Source organism: Lemur catta, chromosome 3 (genome assembly GCF_020740605.2).
Source record: "Lemur catta isolate mLemCat1 chromosome 3, mLemCat1.pri, whole genome shotgun sequence".
NCBI lineage: Eukaryota > Metazoa > Chordata > Mammalia > Primates > Lemuridae > Lemur > Lemur catta.
This window is the reverse complement of record NC_059130.1, coordinates 54,687,117-54,710,731: the sequence shown is the minus strand read 5'-3', so window position 1 is coordinate 54,710,731 and position 23,615 is coordinate 54,687,117. Positions and strand designations below refer to the sequence as shown.

The following is a 23,615-nucleotide window of genomic DNA, read 5'->3' as shown; positions in this document are numbered from 1 at the left end:
AATGTCAGTAACTTTGGCAACATGGACATCCAATTAAATGAAATTGTTTTACAAAATAGTTTCTGGAAAATAAAATAAGAGCTTTAGTTCATGCTCCCTATGCCCATACCTTCCTAAGGTCAAAGTTCTATTCTTTCCTTCAACTCAAATGTCACCCTCCCTCCCTCTCTGACATCTTTCCTGATTTCTTCCTTTAAAATTCCCTCATCAATGCTACTATACTACACTATTCAGACCTGACAGAATTCTATTCGTCACTTGTAGTATACTTAGCTATATGGCACTGAGAATTCTAATTATCAATGTATCCATGATATACAGCATAGTGTCTAGAACATTAGATTTTAATAAAGGCTTATTGAATGCCTTGTTTTATTTAGCACCTTTATTTACAGGTTAGGTCTACCATAGAAGGCTAAACTATAACAATGGCAAAATTCCTTGGTCTGAGGGGGCAATTTTATCATTTCCTGTTCACATATTGGAATAAAAATTTCCACTTAGCCTTTAATTATTAGATTGAAAAACATTTTAGATTTGGATAGAAATTTTTATACTAAACACAGGCCTGGATGAAACTTTCTTTGGAAAAATACAGTTCAGCTTCAAAAGAGATCAACGTAACCTACCACTTTACCAAGGATGAATTTTAAGAGATGTAGCCCAAAAAAGATATACAGTTGGCCCTCCATCCACAGGAGATTGGTTTCAGAACCCTGTAGATACCAAAATCTGCAGATGCTTAAGTCCCTTATATAATAAGGTGTAGGACTGTAGACATGTCCAAGACTAAAGGCATCCCACTACAAAATACTGTCTAAAAATAAATAAATAAACCCAAAACAAGCCAGTATCCTAATTCTTAAAAATAACTCAGAGAAAATCATCATAATAATATTAAGCATTTTCTCAGTTCTCTTTTCTTTCTGGTCTTAAATTTAGTAGTTTCTAGAATTAAAAATTTGAAAAAACTAATTCATTGACTTTAAAGCAGAAACTGAGACTATTAATTGTAGTTTTTCATATACAATAAAGACAGTAAAAAAACAACCACAAAGAAGTAAAGTATTCTAATGCTTGAGTTACAAAAGATAACAGATTTTGAGAAGTTTTCTATTAATCTAGACTTACTTAATATTTAGTAATGGCTTTTATTTTTTTTCACTTATAGATTATGCTAATGTTCGTTTGTAGCAAACTATAAAGAAATTCATCATGAGGAGATACTTGTCCTAAATAAATAAGAGGAAAAGAAGGCAAATAATCTGATTACTCAATATTAAATAACTTTGAATGTAACACATAAAACACAAAGAAACATTAATTGATGGGCTTGATAGCAAAGGATAAAAACCTTTGCAAATTATATGTTTTCCAATAGGATTTAAGTTATGATAAAGGTGACATTTCAAACCTTTGAAGAATCTCACAACTAAAGAAATGCACAGTACAATAAATAACACTTTTTGTCTATTAGACTAGGAAGGATTAAAACATTGGTTAATGTTAAGAAGAATGTGGGAAAACAACTATTTTCATAAGTTCTCAATATCAAGTGGTACGACTTAACTGAAATTTTACAGTTATCAGAAGTTAAAGTGCACATATCCTTACTTCTTTTTTTGTTTTTATTTTCTTTTATATATGCCCCAAAACATTCTTGCATAAAGTGCATGTATCCTTTGACCCAGTTACAAATTATCCTGACACTCTCACATACTCCCAATGATATAATCAAGAGTATATAGTGCTTATGTAGAAGCAAAAACTCCTGAGATTTACTGAAATATTAACAAGGAAATAGCTAAATGTGGAATATATATGGAAAAATGTCCAAGACATATTGGTAAACGGGAAGAAAAAGATGCAGATTACATACCAGCTATTTTTGGTAACTTGTGGGGAGTATACTGCTGGGGGGAAGGGGAGTTTTACTTTTTGCTTTAAAATTTCTGTACTATTTGCTCATATATATATATAAACACAAGTGACTTTTATATAACAATTAAATTTTGAAAATACTAAATGTTACTGGCCAATACAGTTGGAAAAGGTCAAATGTACATTGTGCAATCTCAACTAGAATGAAGAACAAAGAATTTTATTAATTAAAAAGTTTTCTTTTTCAGGCTACAACAAAGGACAGCACATCTACAGTGCTACTAAAGAAACTAAAGCACGAGGAGGTTAATTGAGAAATTAAGGAAATTAATATAAGATAAACATCCATGAAGAATTTCATATCCTTGGATTCAGGGATTCTATAAAATGAAAAACCTTAGGAGCAGTTTGCGAAATACTGATGCACAAAATGAAGAGAAAGAATCTGAAACTGAGATATAGCTATTAGCCTCTGAGAAGAAAAACTAGTCTAACACCTTTTAGAGACATATTATTTTAAGTAAGGCAATCTCAAGGTTAAATTTCTCTGGATCCTCAAATCTTATTAACAGGAAAACTAACCATACTGCTCATTCAGGATGGAAAAAAAAAAAAAAAGAACGAACCACAGATTCTACATTCAGTAAGAATCTATGTCTAAGAATCTTTGTAGGGAGACAGAAGGAACAGCATGAGATAGGGTCAATGTCCAACTCTGTGTTCAACCATTATGGCTTAAGGTGCAGACAGGGAAAGCAACAAATTGATCCCAGTGGGAAAGAACCTCTCCTTACTTTGGACTTGCTAGAGGGCAATCAAGCTTCAGACATAAAAATCCCCAGGTGATTACTATAGCCAACCCAACTAGCCAAATTTCAAATATAGAAGAAAAAAAACTAGTCAAAACGCATTAAAATTTTAAAAATGTTTTATTTCTTAAGAAAGCATATTGTTTACATATGTTATATTACACACCTACGATAATGAAACAAAAAAAATTTTAAGTACGTTTCAGCAAACAGCAAGCTTCCTAAGCTACAGGAATCAAAAATGTTATCACAGTTCCAGAATACAATTCTTCAATTTCTTCCTTCATCCTAACAGTTTATTACCTTCAGGGAAATGAGGAAAAGTTTTCTTCAATTCTTATACATGTGACTGGTCTTCCTATTAGTCTAACACATTTTTTTAAAAAATCTTTAAATTAAAGAAATATTAGTAACTAGTATAAACCCACAAAGAGAATACTCTCTTTGTAACAAACACTTCAATTTCTACAACACGGATTAATGCCTTCATTTGGAAATACTAATCAAAATCCAAAACTACAGTCATACTTAAGGTCTGAACTAAGAGTATTACTAGTCATTTTATTCCAACTGGATTGAAGGAAGACTTGGAAGATATTTTATTTCTCTTTCCAAAATGCCTATAATGCTGCCTCTGGATTGCCCTCATTGGCTCCTTCCAATAGCCCAAGAGCAACTGAAGTGTCAATGCCCCATCCCATTCGAGCCAACATTCTAAATCCCTATTTGTTTGAGAGAAACGAACTCTTTTCATTGATCTATGTTTAACAAACATTCACTGAGTGCATACAGTATCCTGGGCACTGTGCTAGGGTGTCCACCTTCAAAGAGCTCATCATCTAATAAAAACAACAAACTACTACTGCAGTATGGCCAGGCCTGGCTCAAAAGATGAGATAATTCTTGAGATAGACTATTTCAGGAGATAAGCTGACAACCAGGAGAAAGGGCAATTGGGGAGGCATGGGGTTGGGGGAGAGTGACAGTATATACTTATGCCTAGATCCAGAAATATAAAACATTATACTCAATTTATTCATATAATTCTAGACATTTTGGTAAGCTGCAGTGAGATAACTGTATGCCATGGGCTTACTATATTTTATCCTGCAGGTGATGAGGAACAATGAAAGCAACAGGTAAGAGGAAGGAAAGCAGTGTAGAAGTTGGCCAGAGACTTGGAGAATCCAATAAACAAAAATGATAAAAAGAACATATAAACACTTTGTGGTATGTTCATACAATAGAATATTACTCAGCAACAAAAAATAATGGACTAATGATACACTCACAACAACACAAATGAAACTCAAAAACATTATGTTGAATGAAAGAAGCCAGATACAAACTATATAATTCTATGTATATGAAGTCCAACAACAGGACTTTCACATTCACTGTATAGTATTATACAGTACATACTATATAATTCTATGTATATAAACTCCAATAATAGGTAAAACTAAACTATGCTGATAGAAGTCAGAAGGTTACTTCAGGGGAAAGGCTATTGGATTGGAAAGGGGAAAAGCACAAGGAACTTTCTGGAATAACAAAATGCTCTATATCTTCCTCTAGATAGTGGTTACATGTGTGAATAATATGTAAAAAGCCATTCAGCTCTATACTTCAAATTTTACACATTGCTATATGTAAATTATACTGTAATACTAAAGAAAAAAATATATAAAATGGTATTATAAAGTCAGAATAAGTTAATCAAGTGTCATTCCACAAGCAATACTGTATTCACAGAAAATCAGAACAAAGGTTCTAATAGACACTGTATATTCAACTAGCAGACAAAATCAAGTACAAAAGTCTGGCTTCTTCTCCACTTCAGGAAGAGATATAGAAAAGTGTTCTTTATAATAAATGCTATAAGAACAAACTGTTCTTCCTAAAGAAAAAGAAATAGCCCACTATTAACCAAAAAAAAAAAAAAAACATTTCCACACAGTATTACCTACAACATAGCAGGTTTTGTAATGATTAATAAGGCACTAATAGAATTTAGAGCACACTAAGTACTTATTCTTCAAACTACCACTACTATTATTATGTATAATAGCAATAAAAAGGAAACTTTGCTTCAAAGTATGCCTGAACTACTGACTGAGATTTCATTATTTAAGTGCGTATTACTCAACTACAGCACTTCTTATCATAGGCTTCTTTTTTTAAAAAAAAAACAAACGTTGAGATCAGCAAATTTTTGACAGCTGAAGAACATCTGGTTAGATTAGGCAAAGAGCAAGTTAATTACAATTTTATCAAAGTATGCTTTTTACTGTTTACATCCTGAAGCCATATTCACTTACCAATAGGTAGTAAATGTATTTTTTAACATTTCTATAGCTTATATTATTAAAATAATAATTTATAACTCTGAACACTATTTAACAGAAATAAATCACAATTTGGTAAATTTAATCAATTTGTGAAAGTGCTTCATTAGCAGTAATAACAAAGTAAAATTCACTAAAGTAATGACTACTCATGTTCTTTATCAACTCAGCCAAGAACAATGAAGCAATCCAACAAATCTCTCACTGAACTGGTAAGAGTTCAGTAAGAGTGGATGAACCAAACATCAACTTAATTTTCTAACATGTTAGAATAGTCACTGGCAACTTGCATCCTTTAGTTAACCTTGTAAGGTTTTAAGACCGGAGTCCACGGGAGGGGGGTGGCACAGCTGAAAGTTAAAGTATTTTCTCGGGTTTTGGCATCAAATGTAAGGTTTTTTCAAGTGGCTGGCGCCAGAGAAAGAAAGATGAGTAGAGTTGAAAGGGATAAATAAAGAGGCTTTATTGGGGCACTCCCGGGTGGGGGTAATGGGTCTTAAGAGAGGGGTCCATGGGGGTAACAGGTCCCAAGAGAGGGGCCCGGGCGAGTCTTATGGTCTCACGAGTGGAACCAGAGAAGTCGCCCCACCCAGAAGTCTGGGTGGGCTTATATAGGTTTTTAGGGTTGGGGGGATGGGAGTTTTTCTGGAGGGAAGGTTTTGGCGGGAAGAGTGAGGAATTTCTTTGTTTTAGCTTTAGGGTGGATATTGAGGAACAGGAGGGGCTTCTTTTTCATTAGGGAAGGGAGGGGTGCCTGCCACCAGCCTTACAAACCTCAACACAAAAAAAGTGAAAACTAAAAATTTATTTCCACAATTTGATAGCTGTATTTTTACTCCCACTAAATCAATTGGACTAAGTGTGTTAAAAAGTCAATTTTTCATATTTCAAAATATTATTTAAAAACTCTTTGATTCTGGACTCAAAGGCACATTTTTAAGACACTTTTTTTTGTATTATTCCTACCTTGATATGTAACACTTAACAAAGTAGTCTTCTACTTACCTAGATTTTGTCTTATTAACATCTTGCTTCAAGAACAATCTCATCCGAAATTAAATCAAACCTGAAAGAATACATGTAAAGACCGTTGTTTAGTTTTTTATTTCAGGTATGAGTAACTATATCTACAACACACTGTTCTTTTAAATTAAAAACTGCAAATCAAATTATTTTTGATATACCATCTGAAAGTGTTCAACTAAAACATGATCATTTTAACCTTCTGGAAACTACTGCTAAGTACCTGTTTTGTTTTGTTTTGTTTTGTTTTGTTTGAGGAATAATAATCTAGTCAAATGAGGAACCCAAACTTTCTAATCCCTTTTAAAAAATTTCTACAAAACTTGTTTTCATTAACTTTAATAGTATGGCAATAGTTAAAATGATTAGTTATTAATAAAGTACACACTTCTTTCTAGATCAGTGTTTACCTAATAATTATACACATACCAAAAATATATCAAAAAGCTGAAGACAAAACAACAGCACGGGAAGCATAAAAGTATATACTAACAGTAATTATACTAACAGCTAATGCTGATTAAATACTTTTACTAAATGCCAAGCACCATTATTCTAGAGAACAGCATGTATTGATACACTCCTGATTCCTCCATTTAGTATAAAGTGACTTCTACCCTAACAATCCACGAAACATGTACTTACCAAAAATCTACCTACCACTATTAATATTACCAAATTTTACAAGTTCTAAAAACCTTAATGTGTTCTACCCTAAATTCTACACATCTCCTCTCCCAACCTGAAACCAGCTTCTGAATCCTCTATTCTTAAAAAACTGGCACCACCATAGCTACTTCCGTTATTAACCTACATTACTGTAACTGTTCTATTTCCAACTCACTATCATCTCAAGTTTGTTCTTCCCAGAACCGTATGAGTAATCATTTTACAGTGGCTATCCTAAACATGTCACATCTATGCTACAAGTTCTGTAATAGTACTTGTCCATGATGTCAGCTTTACCTGTTTGCAATCACTACTCTCCCATTCACTCCATGTTTCTACCATACTATAACTCTTCAATTCCCAGAATGGCCCCCATTCTCTCTCAATTTTCATGCCTTTTCACATGGTGAACTGTAGCTATCTACCTATAACTACTTTCTACCTCTCTTTAAATTTGCTATCACCTTTTTACAGTCCTTCATTATTTAGCTCAGTCACTCTGGCAGATTCTTCCTTTTAATTCCTTTAGCTGTGTAAAACTGTGTTTCTCAATTGCTATAGCAACTCCAGAAAACTCTATGTCACCCTTTTTCTGTTGTGTATTTTCTGAACTACAATGTGGACACATTGTGGATAAGAATTCATTTATTTCATTTTAGCCCTCTCACTGGATGGCACATAGTAAAAGTATAGCAATGTGGGCTGAATAAGAGATTCAAATTTTGTGTTGCATCCCAAAGTATACTTGGGAAATACAAGATAAGTAAAACTCAGGGTAATGAGTGTAGTTCACATTTTCAAGAATAGGAGAAAAAAATTATATCACTTCTAGATACAGTAACATTAGTTTATGAAATATCCACATCTAAATAAAAATACAACTGACAAATATCAGTACAGTACAATCTTTTATTGAGTGAATTAACTAATTTCACTAATTATCAGTAGTAAGATTTGGGTACTAAATGTTTCTATCCCTACAGAAAACAAAGTTTGTGGACTAGAAATCCTAGACTACTTTAGTATCAGCCTTAAGTGGAAACAGGTTGGAGAGGAAGGCAAATATGGTTCTAGTACTAATAAAATCAATAACCTAGAAAAGTACATCTCAAACTTTAGTGTGCATCAAAATCACCTGGAGGGCTTATGGTACACAGAGTGCTAGGCCCTGCCCCCAGAGTTTCTGACTTAATAGGTCTAGATTGGAGCCTGAGAATTTTCATTTCTAATAAATGCCTAAAGTGATGATGACCACACAGAGAACCACAGACCTAGAATTTTCTGCATAGTATCTGGAAGAGATGAGAATGTTCTCTCTGACACCCACCATCAACCTCCACCCACCCAGAACTGAGACACTGGCACCTGTTACCAACTAAACTATAAATCAAAGCAAGAACATTAAAAGTCTACTATAAATTGCTGAGTGTGACAGACTGAAAAATGGCCCTACCAAAGGTATCCACCCCCAACCCCTGAAACCTGTGAATATTAAGTTACATGGCCACCAAAAAGTCTTTGGAGATATGATTAAATTAAGCACCTTGAGATGGGGGAGATTATCCTGGATTATCTGGGTGGGTCCTAAACGCAATCAAATGTATCCTTGTAAGGAGGCAGGAAGAAATTTGACTACACACACAGAAAGCGATGAAAGGAAGACAGACAAGAGATTTGAAAATGCTGGCCTTGAAGACTGGAAGGACACATAGGCCACAGCCAGGAAGGCCAGCAGCTACCAGAATCAGGAAGAGGTAAGGAACAGATTCTCCTCTAGAGCCTCCCTCCAGAAGGAACAGAGCCCCGCCATCACACTGATTTTGGCACAGTAATACTGATTCTGGACTTGTGGCCTCCAGAACTGAGAGAGAATAAATTTCTGTTGTCTTAAGCCACCTAGTTTGTGGTAATTTGTTAAAGCAACCACACATACTAATATACTGAAGATGACAGGTTCTCAAGGAGATAAAATGGAAACACCCCTACATAGAAGGTATAATGCACTGAACTGTGTCCCCCTTAAAATTCATATATTGAAGCCCTAACCCCAATTATGACTATATTTGGAGCTAAGACCTTTCAGGAGATAACTAAGTTAAATAAGGTTGTAAGGATGGGGCCTCATCCACTATGACTGGTGTCCTTATAAGAAGTGATACCAGACATGCACACACATGGGATAGGTTATCTGCAAGGAGAGAGGCCTCAGGAGAAACAAAACCTGCCAACACCCTGATCTTGAATTTCCAGTCTCCAGAACTGTGAGAAAATAAATTTCTGTTGTTTAAGCCACCCAGTCCATGGTATTTTATTATGACAACACTAACAGACAACACTATTTAAAAAACTACATAGACAAACAATGTAAATGTATTTAATGTCATAGAACTGTACACTTAAAAATAATTAAAATGGTACAATTTATTTTATGCATATTTTATAATAGAAAATAAAAGCAAACGCCACAAACTCTGACTTGAGCTGTCTAAGCTTTTTATCTTGCTCTGCTTATAATAATACCTTAAAATCTGAAAAAAACTCTTAACTGTATTTGTTCCCCACAAACAAAACCAGCACATTTTAGACATATTTTAATTTTTATTTATTTTTAAAATTTTATTTTTAACTGACAAATAACAATTGTATATATTTTTTACTTATGGTGTACAATGTGATGTTGATGTGTTTACATTGTGGAATGACTAAATCACACTAGTTAAATCCATCATCTCACATATTTACTTTCTTGCGGTGAAAACATTTAAAATTTATTCATTTAGCAACTTTGATATATACAATGCTTTATTACCATATTTATTACAGTCACCATTCTGTACAACAGATTACTAAAGCTTATTCCTCCTGTCTTATTCCTCCTATCTGAAATTTTGTACCATCTGATGAATATCTCCCCTTTTTCCATCTACCCTGCTACTCAACCCCAGGTAAACACCATTCTACTCTCCACTTCCATGAGTTCAACTTTTTTAGAATCTACATGTGAGATCATATGGTATCTGACTTTCTGAGTTGGTTTATTTCACTTAGCCTAATATCCTCCAGGTTCATCTATGTTGTTGCAAATGCCAGGATTTTCTTCTTTTTTAAGGCTGAATACTATTCCATTATGTATACATACCACATTCTCTTTATCCATTCATCCAATGATGGACATGTAGGTTGCTTCCATATCTTAGCTATTGTTAATAACACTGCAATGAACATGAATGCAGGTATCTCCTTAGCACATTGGTTTCAATTCCTATAGATATATACCAGGAAGTGGGATTTGCTGGATCCTATGGTAATTCTATGTTTAGTTTTCTAAGGAACCTCCATACTGTTTTCCATATGGCTGTATTAATTTACATTCTCACCAACAAGACACACAAGAGTTTCCTTTTCTCCATATCGTTGCCAATATTTGTTATTTTTCATCTTTTTGATGATAGCAATTAAACATGTTTTTAAAAGGATTTTATAAGGAAGTTTGATAGAAAATACTTTTAAATCCATACCTAAAAAGTAAAACATATGAAACCACTGCAGTCTGAAAAAAAAAAGGTAAAATATAATTGGAATATTATAATATTTAGGTAAGTGCTAGGGGAGGTACAGAAAAGAGGAAAATACTTAAAAGTAGTTAGTATAGCTGGGTTTACCTCAACAGGATTTCAAGAGAATACTTGATTATGAAAATGTCAAATATATCTTCCCCAAAACCCATAATCATAATCTAATCATGAGAAAAACATCAAATTCCCAAACAAGAACATCCTATAGTATATCTGACCAACACTCCTCAAAACTGTTAAGGTTATCAAAAACAAAGTCTTAAGGAACCTAAGCAGACAACTTAAGCATGACAACTAAATGTAATGTATCTTGGAACAGAAAAAGAACATTAGGTAAAAACTCAGGAAACCTGAAAAAACTATGGTTTTAGTTAACAGTAACGTGCCGATATTAGTTCACTAATTGTAACAAATGTACCAAGTTATATGTAAGATGTTAACAACAGGGGAAAATGGGTGTGGGGGTGGGGTGAGAATATGGAACACTCTATGCTCTCCTGTTCAAATTGTCTTTAAATCAGAACCTCTGAAAAATGTCTATTAATTTTCAAACATATTTTAAACATGTTGAAGAAACATGAACATATTTTAGAAAATTAAACACTGACAATTCAGAACCCTCAGAAGTAAATCCAAAGTTCAGTTACACACCAAAAATATGTACAAGGTAGGTCACAGAACAAGTCTCAACCAATTTACAAAGACTGAAATAACAGCAAGTATCTTCCCCAACAACAATGGAATGAAACTAAAAACCAATAGCTGAAGAAAAACAGAAAAATCTACACATACAGAAATTCAGCAACTTATTGTGAACTAACCAATGGGTAAAAGAAGAAATCATAAAGGAATTTAAAAAACATCTGAAGACAAACGAGAAAACAAAAACACAACATATCACTTACGGGATGCAGCAAAAGCAATACTAAGAAGGAAGTTTGTAGCAGCAAAAGCTTACATCAAAACAGATCTCAGAGCCAGGTGCAGTGTGGCTCACCCCTGTAATCCTAGCACTCTGGGAGGCCAAAGTGGGAGGATTGCTTGAGCTCAGGAGTTCAAGACCAGCCCGAGCTTTTTAGTCTCCAGAAAATTAGCTGGGTGTTGTGATATGCACCTGTAGTCCCAGCTACTCGGAAGGCTGAGGCAGGAGGATCGCCTAAGCCCAGAGTTTAAGGTCGCAGTGAGCTATGATGACACCATTGTACTCTACCCAGGGTGACAAAGCAAGACTCTGTCTTTAAAAAAAAAAAAAATCTCAAATCAACAACCTAACTTTACACCTCAAGGAACTAGAAAAAGAAGAACAAACCAAACCAATCATTAGCAGAAGGAAGAAAATGCTAAGTATCAGAGCACAGATAAATGAAACAGAGAATGGAAAAAGTGGGGGTGGGGTATAAAATCTGGAGTTTTAAAGATCAATAAAATTGACAAACCCTTAGCTAGACTAAGAAAGAAAGAGAGACGACTAAAATAATTAAATTCAGAAATGAAAAAGGGGATATTACAAATGATGCCAAAAGGATTATAAGAAAAGACTATGAACACATATCAACAAATTGGATAACCCAGAAGAAATGGATATATTCCTAAAAATATATACCAACCAAAAATAAACCATGAAAGATAAAAATTCTGAATGGTCTATAAATAGTAAAAGGAAACTGGTTGCAGTAATCAAAAACTTTCCAATTAATGCCCAGGACTAGACGGCTTCACTGGAGAACTCTACCAGGAAAGACTGAAAGCTTTTCCTTAAAGATCAGGGACAAGGCAAGGACACCCATTCTCACTGTTTCTATTCAGTGCAGTAGTGAAAGCCCTAGCCAGAGCAACTAGGCAAGACACAGAAACAAAATTCACTCAAATTGGAAACGAAGAAATAAAATTATCCCTGTTCTCAGATGATGTGACCTTATATGCAGAAAACCCTAAATTTCTTACAAAAGAAAAAAAATCCCAACTGTTAAATATCAGCAAAGCTGCAGCATACAAAAAACACACAAAAAAATCAGTTGCATTTCTATTCATTAACAATAACCAATCCAAAAAGGAAATTAAGAAAATAATTCCATGCACAATACCAACAAAAAGAATAAAATACTTAAGGATTAACCAAGGATGCAATAGACTTGCACACTGAAAACTACAAAACATTGCTAAAAGAAACTCTTATACAAATAAATGGACAGATGTCCTGTATCTGTAGACCGGAAGACTTATTATTAAATGTCCATGCTACTCAAAGCAATTTATAGATTCAGTGTAATCCCTGTCAAAATCCCACCTTCATTTTTGGCAAAAATAGAAAACTCTATCCTTAAACTTACATGGAATCTCAAGGGACCCCAAAGAGCCAAAACAATCTGGAAAAAGAACAAAGTTGGAGGTCTCATACTTCCTGATTTTAAAGCATTAAAAAGCAACTGTAATCAAGACAGTGGTGGTACTGGCTTAAAGACAGACATATACACCAATGTAACAAAATAGACAGTCCAGAAATAAACCTGTGCATTTATGGTCAAATGGTTTTTGACAAGGGTGTCAAGGCTACACAATGGAGAGAGAATGGTCTCTTCAACAAATGGCATTGGGAAAACCCAATATCCATATGCAAAAGAATAAAGTTGGACACTTACTTTATACTATAAACAAAATTTAACTCAAAATGGATAAGGACTAAAACATAAGACCTGAAACTATAAAACTCCTAGAAGAAAACACATGGGAAAGCTTCAGGACACTGGATTTAGCTAATCAACTCCTGAATATGACACTAAAGCACAGACAACAAAAGCAAAAATCAACAAATGGGACTACATCAAACTTAAAATCTTCTGTACATCAAAGGAAACAAGCAAGAGTGAAAAGATAACCTACAGAATAGGAAAAGAAATGAGCAAATCATATTCCGATAATAGCCAAAATATATAAGAAACTCAAACTGAACAACAACATAAAATGCCAAATTTAAAAATGGGCAGAAGATCTGAATGGGCAAGTCTCCAAAGAAGACACACAGAACTAGCATATGAAAAGATGCTCAACATCACCAATTATCAGAGAAATGCAAATCAAAACCAAATAAAATATCACCTCTCACCCACTAGGCTGTTATCAAAAAACCCTGGAAAATAATAACTGTTGGTAAGAATGTGGAGAAATTGGAACATATAAAATGGTTCAACCATTATAGAAAACAGTAACCTGGTTTCTTAAAAAATTAAAAATAAAATTATCATATGATCCAGCAATCCCACTTTTGGGCATATGTGCAAAAGAATTCAAAGCAGGATTTGCATACCCATGTTCACAGCATCATTATTCACAATATTAAAAAGGTGGAAGCAACCCAACTATCAACCCATGAATGGATAAAGGAAACGTGGAATATACGTACAATGAATATTACGCAGTCTTTAAAAGGAAAGAAATTGTGTCACATGCTACAACATGGATGAACCTCAAGGGCATTATGCTAAGTGAAATAGGCTAATCACAAAGGGGCAAATACTGTACCATTCCACTCATATGAAGTATCTAAAGTATTCAAAATTATAGAAACAGAAAAGTAGAAAGGTGGTTGTCAAGGTCTGGGGGAGAGGGGAGGTGAAATAAGTACTTAATGGAGGTATAGTCTCAGTTTTCTAAGATGAAAAAGTTCTACAGATCTATTACACAATGTGTATATATTTAACACTACTGAACTATATACTTAAAAACAGTTAACATGGTAAATTTAATGTTACGGGGTTTTATTTACCACAATAATAAATAAATAAATAAATATCAAGGGGAAAAAATACACACCAGGAAACTTTTGGGGGTGAAGAATGTATTCATTATCTTGTTTGTTATGATGGCTTCCTGAGTATATACAACATATGTCAAAACCTGTCAAATTATATACTTTAAATATGTGTGCTTCATAGCATGTAAATGCCTCAATAAATCTGCTTTTAATACTTCAATAATAATGAAACAATCCAATTACAAAGTAGGAAGAAGATTTGAAGCAGCACTTCACCAACTATATTAAAAAAAACAAATAAGCACATGAAAAGATGCTTAGTATCTTTTATTACTAGGGAAGTACAAAATAGAGCCATAATGAGATATTACTACACAACTATAAGAATGGCTAAAATTAGTAAGACCAACTAAACCAAGTGTTGGTGAATAAGTGGAGGAACTCAAACTCTCATATATTCATACGGGAAGATAAAATGGTACAATTACTTTGTAAAACAGTTTCACCATTTCTTAAAATATCAAATATATACCTAATACATGATCTGGTCATTCTCCTCCTAGGTATTTATCCAAACAAATGAAAGTGTATGTCCATACAAAAATGCACATACCATCTCTATCTGTAATAGCCAGAAACTGGGGAGAAAATGTCCATCAACATGTGAATGCATGTCTCTACAATGGAATAAGCACTGAACTAGTGAGCCATACAACATGAATGAATCTCAAAATAATTATGCTGAGTAAAAACTCCAGACAAAAAGAGTACATACTATATGGTTTCATTCATATAAAATTTTGGCATATGCAAACTACACTATAATTAACAGAAAGCAGATCAGTCATTGCCTGGGCACAGGGGGAGGAGTAAAAGGGAAGGATTACCAAGGAGCACAAGAACACTTTGGAAAGTAAAGGATACGTTCATTACCTTGACTGTGGTGATGATTTCATGGGTGTACACAAATATCAAATATGTTCAAATTGTACAGTTTAAACATGTGATTTATTATGTCAATTATACTTCAGAAATCTTTTAAAAATTCACAATATGCCAAGAATAAACAGAGAAAAAAGTCAAATCTTAAATTAAGAAAGTTAGAATAATGATAAATGAACACCAAGAGAACACTGTCATTTATAACCAAAACAGTAAAGATACAGATAGAACCATCTTTCAACAATTGGTAATTTATCAACAACTGGTAATTACCTACTTACAATTGGTAATTCAATGCACAAATAATGCTTTCAAAATCTCATCAGACAAGCTTTATGAAATAAATATAGCTGAATCATCTGGACTTCTGCACAAATTGGTATACATAATTTACAACTGCCCCAACTTCTGTATCTAAACACAATTCCTACTGAAATATAATTCGACCAGAACTAAACAATGAAAATTATTCTAATTTTACAGACTGAATCAAAAAGCCTAATTGCAAAAATAGCCCAATTCTACATCACCCCTTGTTATTCACGTATTTGGCAATGAAGTTCTGTAGTTTCTCCCATCAAGTGGTAGAGTACTTTCCCTGACCTCTTAGCTCTAGGATTAATCTCATTAGGAACACCAGTCACCCTTTGCCAGTTCTGAACTTAGGCCTCAAGAGACCTTGCATGCTTATGTTCTCTCTTTCAGAACCTTGCCACTGCCAGGAGAACAAGCTCACTCTGATCAGTAGGATGAGGGCAGCCCATAAGTCCCATCTCCTCTAAACTAGATGACAGCCAGCTAACCATAGGCCATTCAAAATCAGCCTATAGCCCAACTCCCAAACATGTCAGAGAACCCAGCCAAGAGAAGCAGAGTCACCTTCTTGACCTGCTGCTAAATACAGACACATAAATGAGCCCAGCCAAAACCATAAGCACTGTACAGCTGACTCACAGACTTGCTCTAATAATATGTTTATTGCTTTAAGTCACCAAGTTTCAGAGTAATTTGTTATAGATTAATAGCTAACTGATACAGCAACTCTATCTTAACAATATATCATAGTAAGTTTTTATCTCTAGGAGTTATTTTAGATTAACAATTAATCTAGGTATCTTAACTTTTGAAGATGAGGAAAAAACTCTCTTCTATTCTTTTATTAGCAGTTTACAGATATATAAACTGAGCAAAAAAAATTTTGTAAGTAATGTCACATGTCAATTATAATTGTTTGTGAAATTTTGTTCCTAGACAGCTTTACTGGATCTAACCAGAGTAAAAAATTTTAGGATACCCCAAAATCTATAAAAACTGTTATAGAATAATCTGCTATCTCTAACATTCCCTCTATTTTTGTTATTTAATAATAGCACCCCGATTTTCTTTTAGGGAAACATTCTTACTCAACTACTAAAGTGGTGTCAATCCTAGGCCCCTGGATAGAGGGATAAACAAGTGATTCTCAGGCTGGTCAGAGTACCCTGCACCTAGCCACAGTAATTTGTTAATGGATGGGAATATAGCCCAAAGTGGGAGATTTAGAATCCTCAGGACATTTGCAAAAACTAGTGGGAAAGTGTCACTCTCTTCAGTGGAAACAATAGCTATGAGAATGATGTAGGTCAGAGCAGCCAGTGGCCATCTCTGCCACTTCATGGAGAGAACATGTTTAGGAACAAAGCCACCACATAAGAAATCCAAGAGATATAGACATCATCCTACTGATATCATATGAACTCATTGATCCAAACATGTCTAAAATAATTTTAGTAATAGAAAAATAGGTGTTGCTTATCAATCTTCCCATCAAGATCTATATAAGAGAAACTAAACAAAATGTTAAAAATCATTGATTTGAGGGTATCAGAAAGCTAACACAACAATAAAAAATGACCAGGCCAAGATTCAAGAGAAGATGGAAACCTACAGATGTGAACTAGCATCTGGGGATACTTTTGCCGTAGGGTAGGGTAGCTTCCCAATACAGATGAGGCAGCTGAAAAATTGAGCAGTATTTCTGACATAAGAGCTAGGGATACCAAAAGGGGGAGAGGGAGCCCAAAGTTCATATATGGCAGGAACCATACTAAATGCTGCCCACTATTTGAGTTGAGACCCCAAAGGACTAAATTCTAGTGAGCCAGAAGTAAATGAGTCTTTGCACATACCACAGTCCTACTTGAAGACATCTAGGTGACCAAATAAAAAAAGTCTCAATCCCGAAAATTTAATGTAGGTAATCCCAGACTGCTACAGACCTAGGTGTCTGGCACAAGTAAACAAAAATTATCTCTAGAGAAAGATATCATTGCCCTAGGGCTCAGAATTTAGGCCTGGGAAAGCAGCTGGAAATTTAAATAGGAAACGTATGGCAGCTAGAGCACCAAATGGGTCAAATAAAAATTCTGAGTATAAAAAAACATGGCAGCCAGAGAACAAAAGCGGTGAAACAAAAATTCTGAGCATTAACTTTGCCCAAATCACTGCATAACTGATAAATTATATATGCACAGAGGAGACTTGAGGGAGTTGAAGGAAAAAGTAGGCAGAGGCCAGAGAGAAGGCTACACTTGAAAAATACACCTGTACTATGTTTGCTGCTTTTTCAACAGAGTAAGTTTCCCAACTGTGTAGTCTAAATGGTGGCAAGCCTACGAGGTTGAAGTGTCAGGACAGAGCCAAAGCCCAGTACAACAGCTAGTAAAATGTTAGTGAACTCCCTAGAAACAAAAAAAGCACAGGGTAAAATCCAACTCCATCCAAATCTTTGGGTGGCAACCAACTTATTCAGACACAGGGAGAACCCTGCCCCCAAGAAGCCAGGCCAAAAAAGCGGCTACTGGAAGCTAGAAGAGAGCAGAGATAGCAGCAGCTGCATAATCCAGGGGAGAACAAGTTTGTAGTCTAATAAACCCAGGCAAGTTAACTACTTACCGAAAACAAAGACCAGCAATTCTAAGAAGAACATTCACTGAATTTAGTCACTAATACATAACCATAATGTCCAGTTTTAAGCAAAAATTGTATAATAAGCAAAGACAGGAAAATACGAGCCATACCCAAGAAAAAAGGGGAGTCAATAATAGATATTGATTCTGAGTACACCTGAATGTGGAGTTAACATACAAAAAATTCAAAGCGGCTATTCTAAATATGTTAAGAAAATTAAAATAAAATACATTCAAACAATTCACAGAAACTATAGAAAAAGAAAAAGCTGAAAAATATAATAACTAAAATAAAAAATTCACCAGATGGGCTCAACAGAAAATTACAGATAGCAGAAGAAAGAATCAGTGAGTCTGAAGACAAGGAAATAAAACTGTTCAATCCAAAGAACAGAAAGTAAAATGATTAAAGAAAAATAAACAAACCCTTACAGACCACTAGGACAATATCAGGTAGTCTAACATACGTGTAACTCAAGTCCCAGAAAGACAGAAGAGTGAAAAGAGTACAAAAAAGTTTTTGTTGAAGAAATAATGGCAAAAACATCTTCAATTTGGTAGAAAACCTTAACTTACAGATCCAGGAATCTCAACAAACCCAAGCAGAATAAACACAAAAAAACACTTCTACATATATATTATAGTCACGCTGCTGAAAGCTGAAGAGAAAACCTTGAGAGCAGCCAGAGAAAAAAGACTGGTTACATGTGAGAAATGATAGTACAATTAATGACTGATTTATCATCAGAACAAATGGACACACAGAAACAGTACCTTCTATATTCAGTGATATTATACTTCAAAAATAACAAAAGTTAATTTCAGACAAACAAAAATTGAGTTTGTGGTGAGCAGATAAAACCAACAGAGTTTTAAAAGGGGGAGAGGAGGGAAAGTAATAAAAACACTAAATCTAAAAGGTGGCAAGAAAGGTGAAAAAAAAGAACACAATAGTCAGAATAAATAGAAAGCACATAATAAAATGGTATATTTAAGCCCAACCATGTCAGTAATCATATGAAATCCAAATAAACTTTGTGTTACAATAAAAGATAAAGAGTATTACTTTTAACTGAAAGTAAAAATGATAATGATTTGGTGTATACACAAAACAGTTCTAAAACATAAAGGCACAGAAAACATTAAAATAGAAGGTTAAGGAGGAAAAGCAAACCACACAAATACTAGCTGCAATAAGGCTAGTACAGTTATGTTATTATCAATCAAGGTAGACTTCAAAGCAAAATATATCATCAAACATAACAGGAAACAATAATGATAAAAGGTTCAACTCATCAGAAACACAAAATTTTTAGATTTGTGTGCCCTAAAATAACATGAATTCAAATATGTAAAGCAAAAATGAACAGTAACACAAGACAAACAAATCCATAATAGCAGTAGAAGATTTTAACAAATCTCTAATTGAATCAGCACATAAAAACTAAATCGGTGGGGATACAGAAAGAAGTTTAGAACATAATTGGCAAAACTGGCTTAACAGACTGCAATGGACTGAATGTCATGTCTCTCCCAAAATTCACATGTTGAAATCCTAACCCCCAACGTGATGGTATTAGAAGGCAGGGCCTTTGCAAAGTAATTGGGTCACAAGGGTGGAGCTCTCAGGAATGGGATTAGGGCCTTTATGAAAGGGAGCCCGAAAAAGCTCTGACCTTCTTTCCCCCATGTGAGGATATAATGAGAAGACAGCTTTCTGAAATATAGAAAAGAGCCCTCATCAGAATCTGATCATGCTGGCATCCTAATCTTAGATTTCCAGCCTTCAGAATTGTGAGGAATAAATTTCTGTTGTTTATAAACCCATCATACTTTGTTACAGTAGCCCAAATTAAGATAATGACATATCAATGCTGTACCCAAAAAACTGTAAAATACACATTCTTTTCATATATAAACAAAACATTTATAAAACCTGGGCAATAAGCATATAAAAAGGTACTCAATCACATTTGGAATCAGGGAAATATAAAATAAAATCATTATGAGACACCACTACACACCCTCTAGAATGGCTAAAATTAAAGACTGACAATACAAAGTATTGAAGAAGATGAAGTACAAAAGGAACTCTGCCAATGCAATTATAAGTTGTTACAAACACTTTGGGAAGAAAAGTTTTGAATATCTTCTGAAAACAAACATAAATACGTTCTATAACTCAGCTCAATTCCTAGGTTTTTACTAACTATAAATGTGTGTACTACAAAACAACCAAAATTTCCATCAATAATAGAATGCATAAACTGTGGGACATTCAAACAATATACAACAATGAAAATAAAACAACTGCAGTTACACCCAACAATACAGTGGAATCCCACAAACATAAAACTGGAAAAGAAGCCAAGATCCATTTACATAAGTTTCATTTTTAAAAACTGAAAAAATTGCAGTTCAAAAAAATATTTTTTAGGTGGTAAAAAACAAAGCAAAAAAGTGACTACCATAAAAGACAGGAGACTAGTCTCCTAAGGAAAGAGGGAGAGGTTTGATCAGGGGAGGGCAGAGTGGGAGATCTAGCAATGTTTTAATTCCTGACTAGGGGATGATTAAGCAGGTGCTTGCTTTTCAATACTTAAGTTGAGCATTTTTCTTCATGCACTATTTTAAATATTTTTTCCCAGAGTAAAAATGTTTCAGAACTCAAAATATAGATGTTTTAGACTTTGAATTTTCCCCTAACTAAGGCACTGGCTTTACACTGTAGTATTTCCTATTTGTATTTTAATTCATCAGTTACATAAATGCATGTTTTATAAATCAAATAAAGGCTTTCTACAAAACACAGCATTACCCACCAACATTCCCCTAAAAAGCCCCACATTTCTAAACAACATACTTAAACGGGTATCTTGATTTTTCACTTAGGATTTGATTGCCTCCTGCTCAAGAGAATGACAACTTTCTTATATACCTTCTGTAATCCCCCCAAAATACTACCATACTCTCACACGAGGATGGCTGGTTTCTGAAAAAGCTGCAAAAGCAAATCAATGGAAAAAAATAGTCTTTTCAGTAACTGGTGCTGGAACAAGTGACTATATATGAGAAAAAAAAAACTCTTCTAAATTAGAGCACTATACCTATATTAACTTAAAACGGATCACAATTTAAATATAAAACGTAAAACTATGAAACTTTTAGAAGAAAATATAGGAGAAAATCATTAGGACCTTGAGGTAGGAAGAGTTCTTAGTAATAATACCAAAAGCACAATCTATGTAAGAAAAAATTTGATAAATTTAACTTCAAAATGAACATCTTTTACTCTCTAAAAGACCCTATTAAGAGCATGACAAACAAGTGATAAGTTTGCAGAAAACATTTGCAAACTACGTACTTGACAAGACTCACATATAAAATATTAATATAAAACACTCTCAAAGCTTAACAGTAGATCATCACCAAAAATATCAGAATAACGATATTCAAAAATCATCTCCTCCATAACACCAACAAGAACACTGGTAAAAACTGTCAGAATCAACATTTTGTGAACTCTAGGACGTCAACCCAGGGATTGGAGCAATCTGGGGAGAGTTTATTCAAGAAAGATCAAGCAAGTTTTGTGGTATTTTATCTTACCCTATTCCCATCCTCTCTCCCTAACTCAGCAGTAGCTTTGTAAACCAACAGTCTGGCAGCCAAAAGAGGGTCGAAGAGGGTCGGAGTTCCTTTAATACTGCACTTCCAGAGAATTGTCATTATTCAACATGTCTGGTGGTTTCCTGGAAGGCCCCACTACAAGGCTATTTTAATTTGACCTGACTCAGAACTCACCCAATATAAAAAGCTTCCTTCCACATGCCCAGGACATTTGTCAAAAATAAGAGGTAATTGTTTCATACTACAGCTGGCTGAGGCAGAGCAGTTGGGGCAAACAATAGACTAACCAAAAAGCTTTAAAAAGAAAGGCTGGGAACTTTGAAAAGCTCCACCATATTCCTGAGAATCTAGAAGGCCTTAAGTATGGACAGGTCTGTGTACCTGCCCAGGAAAGAACTGAGAAGGCCCTAAGTGCTCATCTCTAGCTAACCCTGAAGCTCTGCACAAGCAAGAAGGGTAAGGCAGAGTTGTAAACTTCCTGGCTAAGTGCTGAAGGCATGCCGCAACACACACAAAACTGGGAGATTTATTGGTTCTAGGCATTTAAGAAAATCTTCCCAATCATTAGCTGACCACTAAGCTTAGCAGAGAGATTTCAGTGGCCACACATAGCAAAGAATACAGATTTTATAGAATTAGCTCAGAAAAATCACTAAAACAAACAACACCAGAGTGGGGGCAGAGAGGGAATCAGATTATCAGAGTTGCCACATTACCTAAAATGTATAGTTTTCAATAAAATATTACAAGACATTAAAATAAACAAGGACGTATGACTCATACATGGCGGGAGAGGGGGGAGGAGCAGTCAACAGAAACTATCCCTTAGGAAACCCAGGCATTGAACTTAAATAGACAAACTTTTAAAGTCAGCTATTTTAAGTACAGTCAAAGAACCAAAAAAAAAAAAAAAAAAACAAAGTCTAAACTAAAGGAAATTATGAGATGGATGACTCACAAACAGAAAATACCAATAAAAAACAAATTATGAGGAAAAAAAACAAATTCTGGAGTTGAAAAGCACAATAACCTAAATGAACAATTCACTAGAGGGTTTCAACAGTAGATCTGAACAGGCAGAAGAAAAATACCAGTGAATCCAAAAAATAGATCAATTGAGATTATCTAGTCTGAGAAACAAAAACAAAATGAAAAAAAATGCATAAGGCCTATGAGACCTATGGGACAACATTAAATATACCGACATAAACATAATAGGTGTTCCAGAAGACAGGGGAGAAAAGAATGGGGCTGAAAGAACATTTTGAAGAAATAGGACTGAAAACTCCCCCCCCAAATTTGATGAAAAACATTAATCTAAACACCCAAAAAAGGCTCAAGAACTACAAGGAAAATAAACTCAATGAAATCTATACCTAGATGCATCACAATAAAACTGTCAAAAAAGAAAGAGAATCCTAAAAAAGGCAAGAGAGAAGCAACTTATCACATACAGAGATCCTGAACAACATTAACAACTAATTTTTCATGAGAAATCACAGAACCCTTATGGCAATGGGAAGACATCTTCAAAGTACTAAAGGAAAAAGACTGTCAACCAAGAATTCTATAACTATTTTTCAAAAATGAAGAAGAAATTAAAATATTCACAGATAAACAAATACTGAAGAATATCCTTCAGGCTTAAATGAAAGGATCTTAGACAGTAACCTGAATCTACCTGAAGGAATAATGAGAATGGTTAAGGTGACTACATACATAAATATAAAAGTACAATTTTGTTTGTAACTTTTTTTTTGTATCTGATTTAAAAGATATAAAAGGACGTAATTTGTATGGCAGTAATAGCACAAAGGAAAGGAAGAGAATGGAGCTATATAGGAGCAAAATTTTTGTATATTAATGAAATAAAACTTCATACTAATTTGAACTAGACTGAAACAAAGCTGTTAATTGTAATTCCCAGGAAGACCACTACAAAAATGAAAAACGTATACCATATAAATCAACAAGGGATTTAAGTGGTACACTAGAAAATATCTACTTAACAAAAAGGAAGGAACTAGAGGAATAAAGGA

At 34.3% G+C, this 23,615-nt stretch overlaps 1 protein-coding gene across 5 annotated transcripts in view; it reads right to left on the bottom strand.

The window, feature by feature from the left end:
* ZNF644 (zinc finger protein 644) overlaps positions 1 to 23,615 on the bottom strand; it is a 105,218-nt gene that overhangs the window by 58,538 nt on the left and 23,065 nt on the right. For all 5 annotated transcript variants that reach the window (XM_045547555.1, XM_045547553.1, XM_045547557.1 and 2 more), the window contains one exon: positions 6,044 to 6,104. In XM_045547555.1, coding sequence (XP_045403511.1) covers positions 6,044 to 6,087 — 44 coding nt within the window. In that variant the 5' untranslated portion in view covers positions 6,088 to 6,104. The remainder of the gene's footprint in view (positions 1 to 6,043; positions 6,105 to 23,615) is intronic.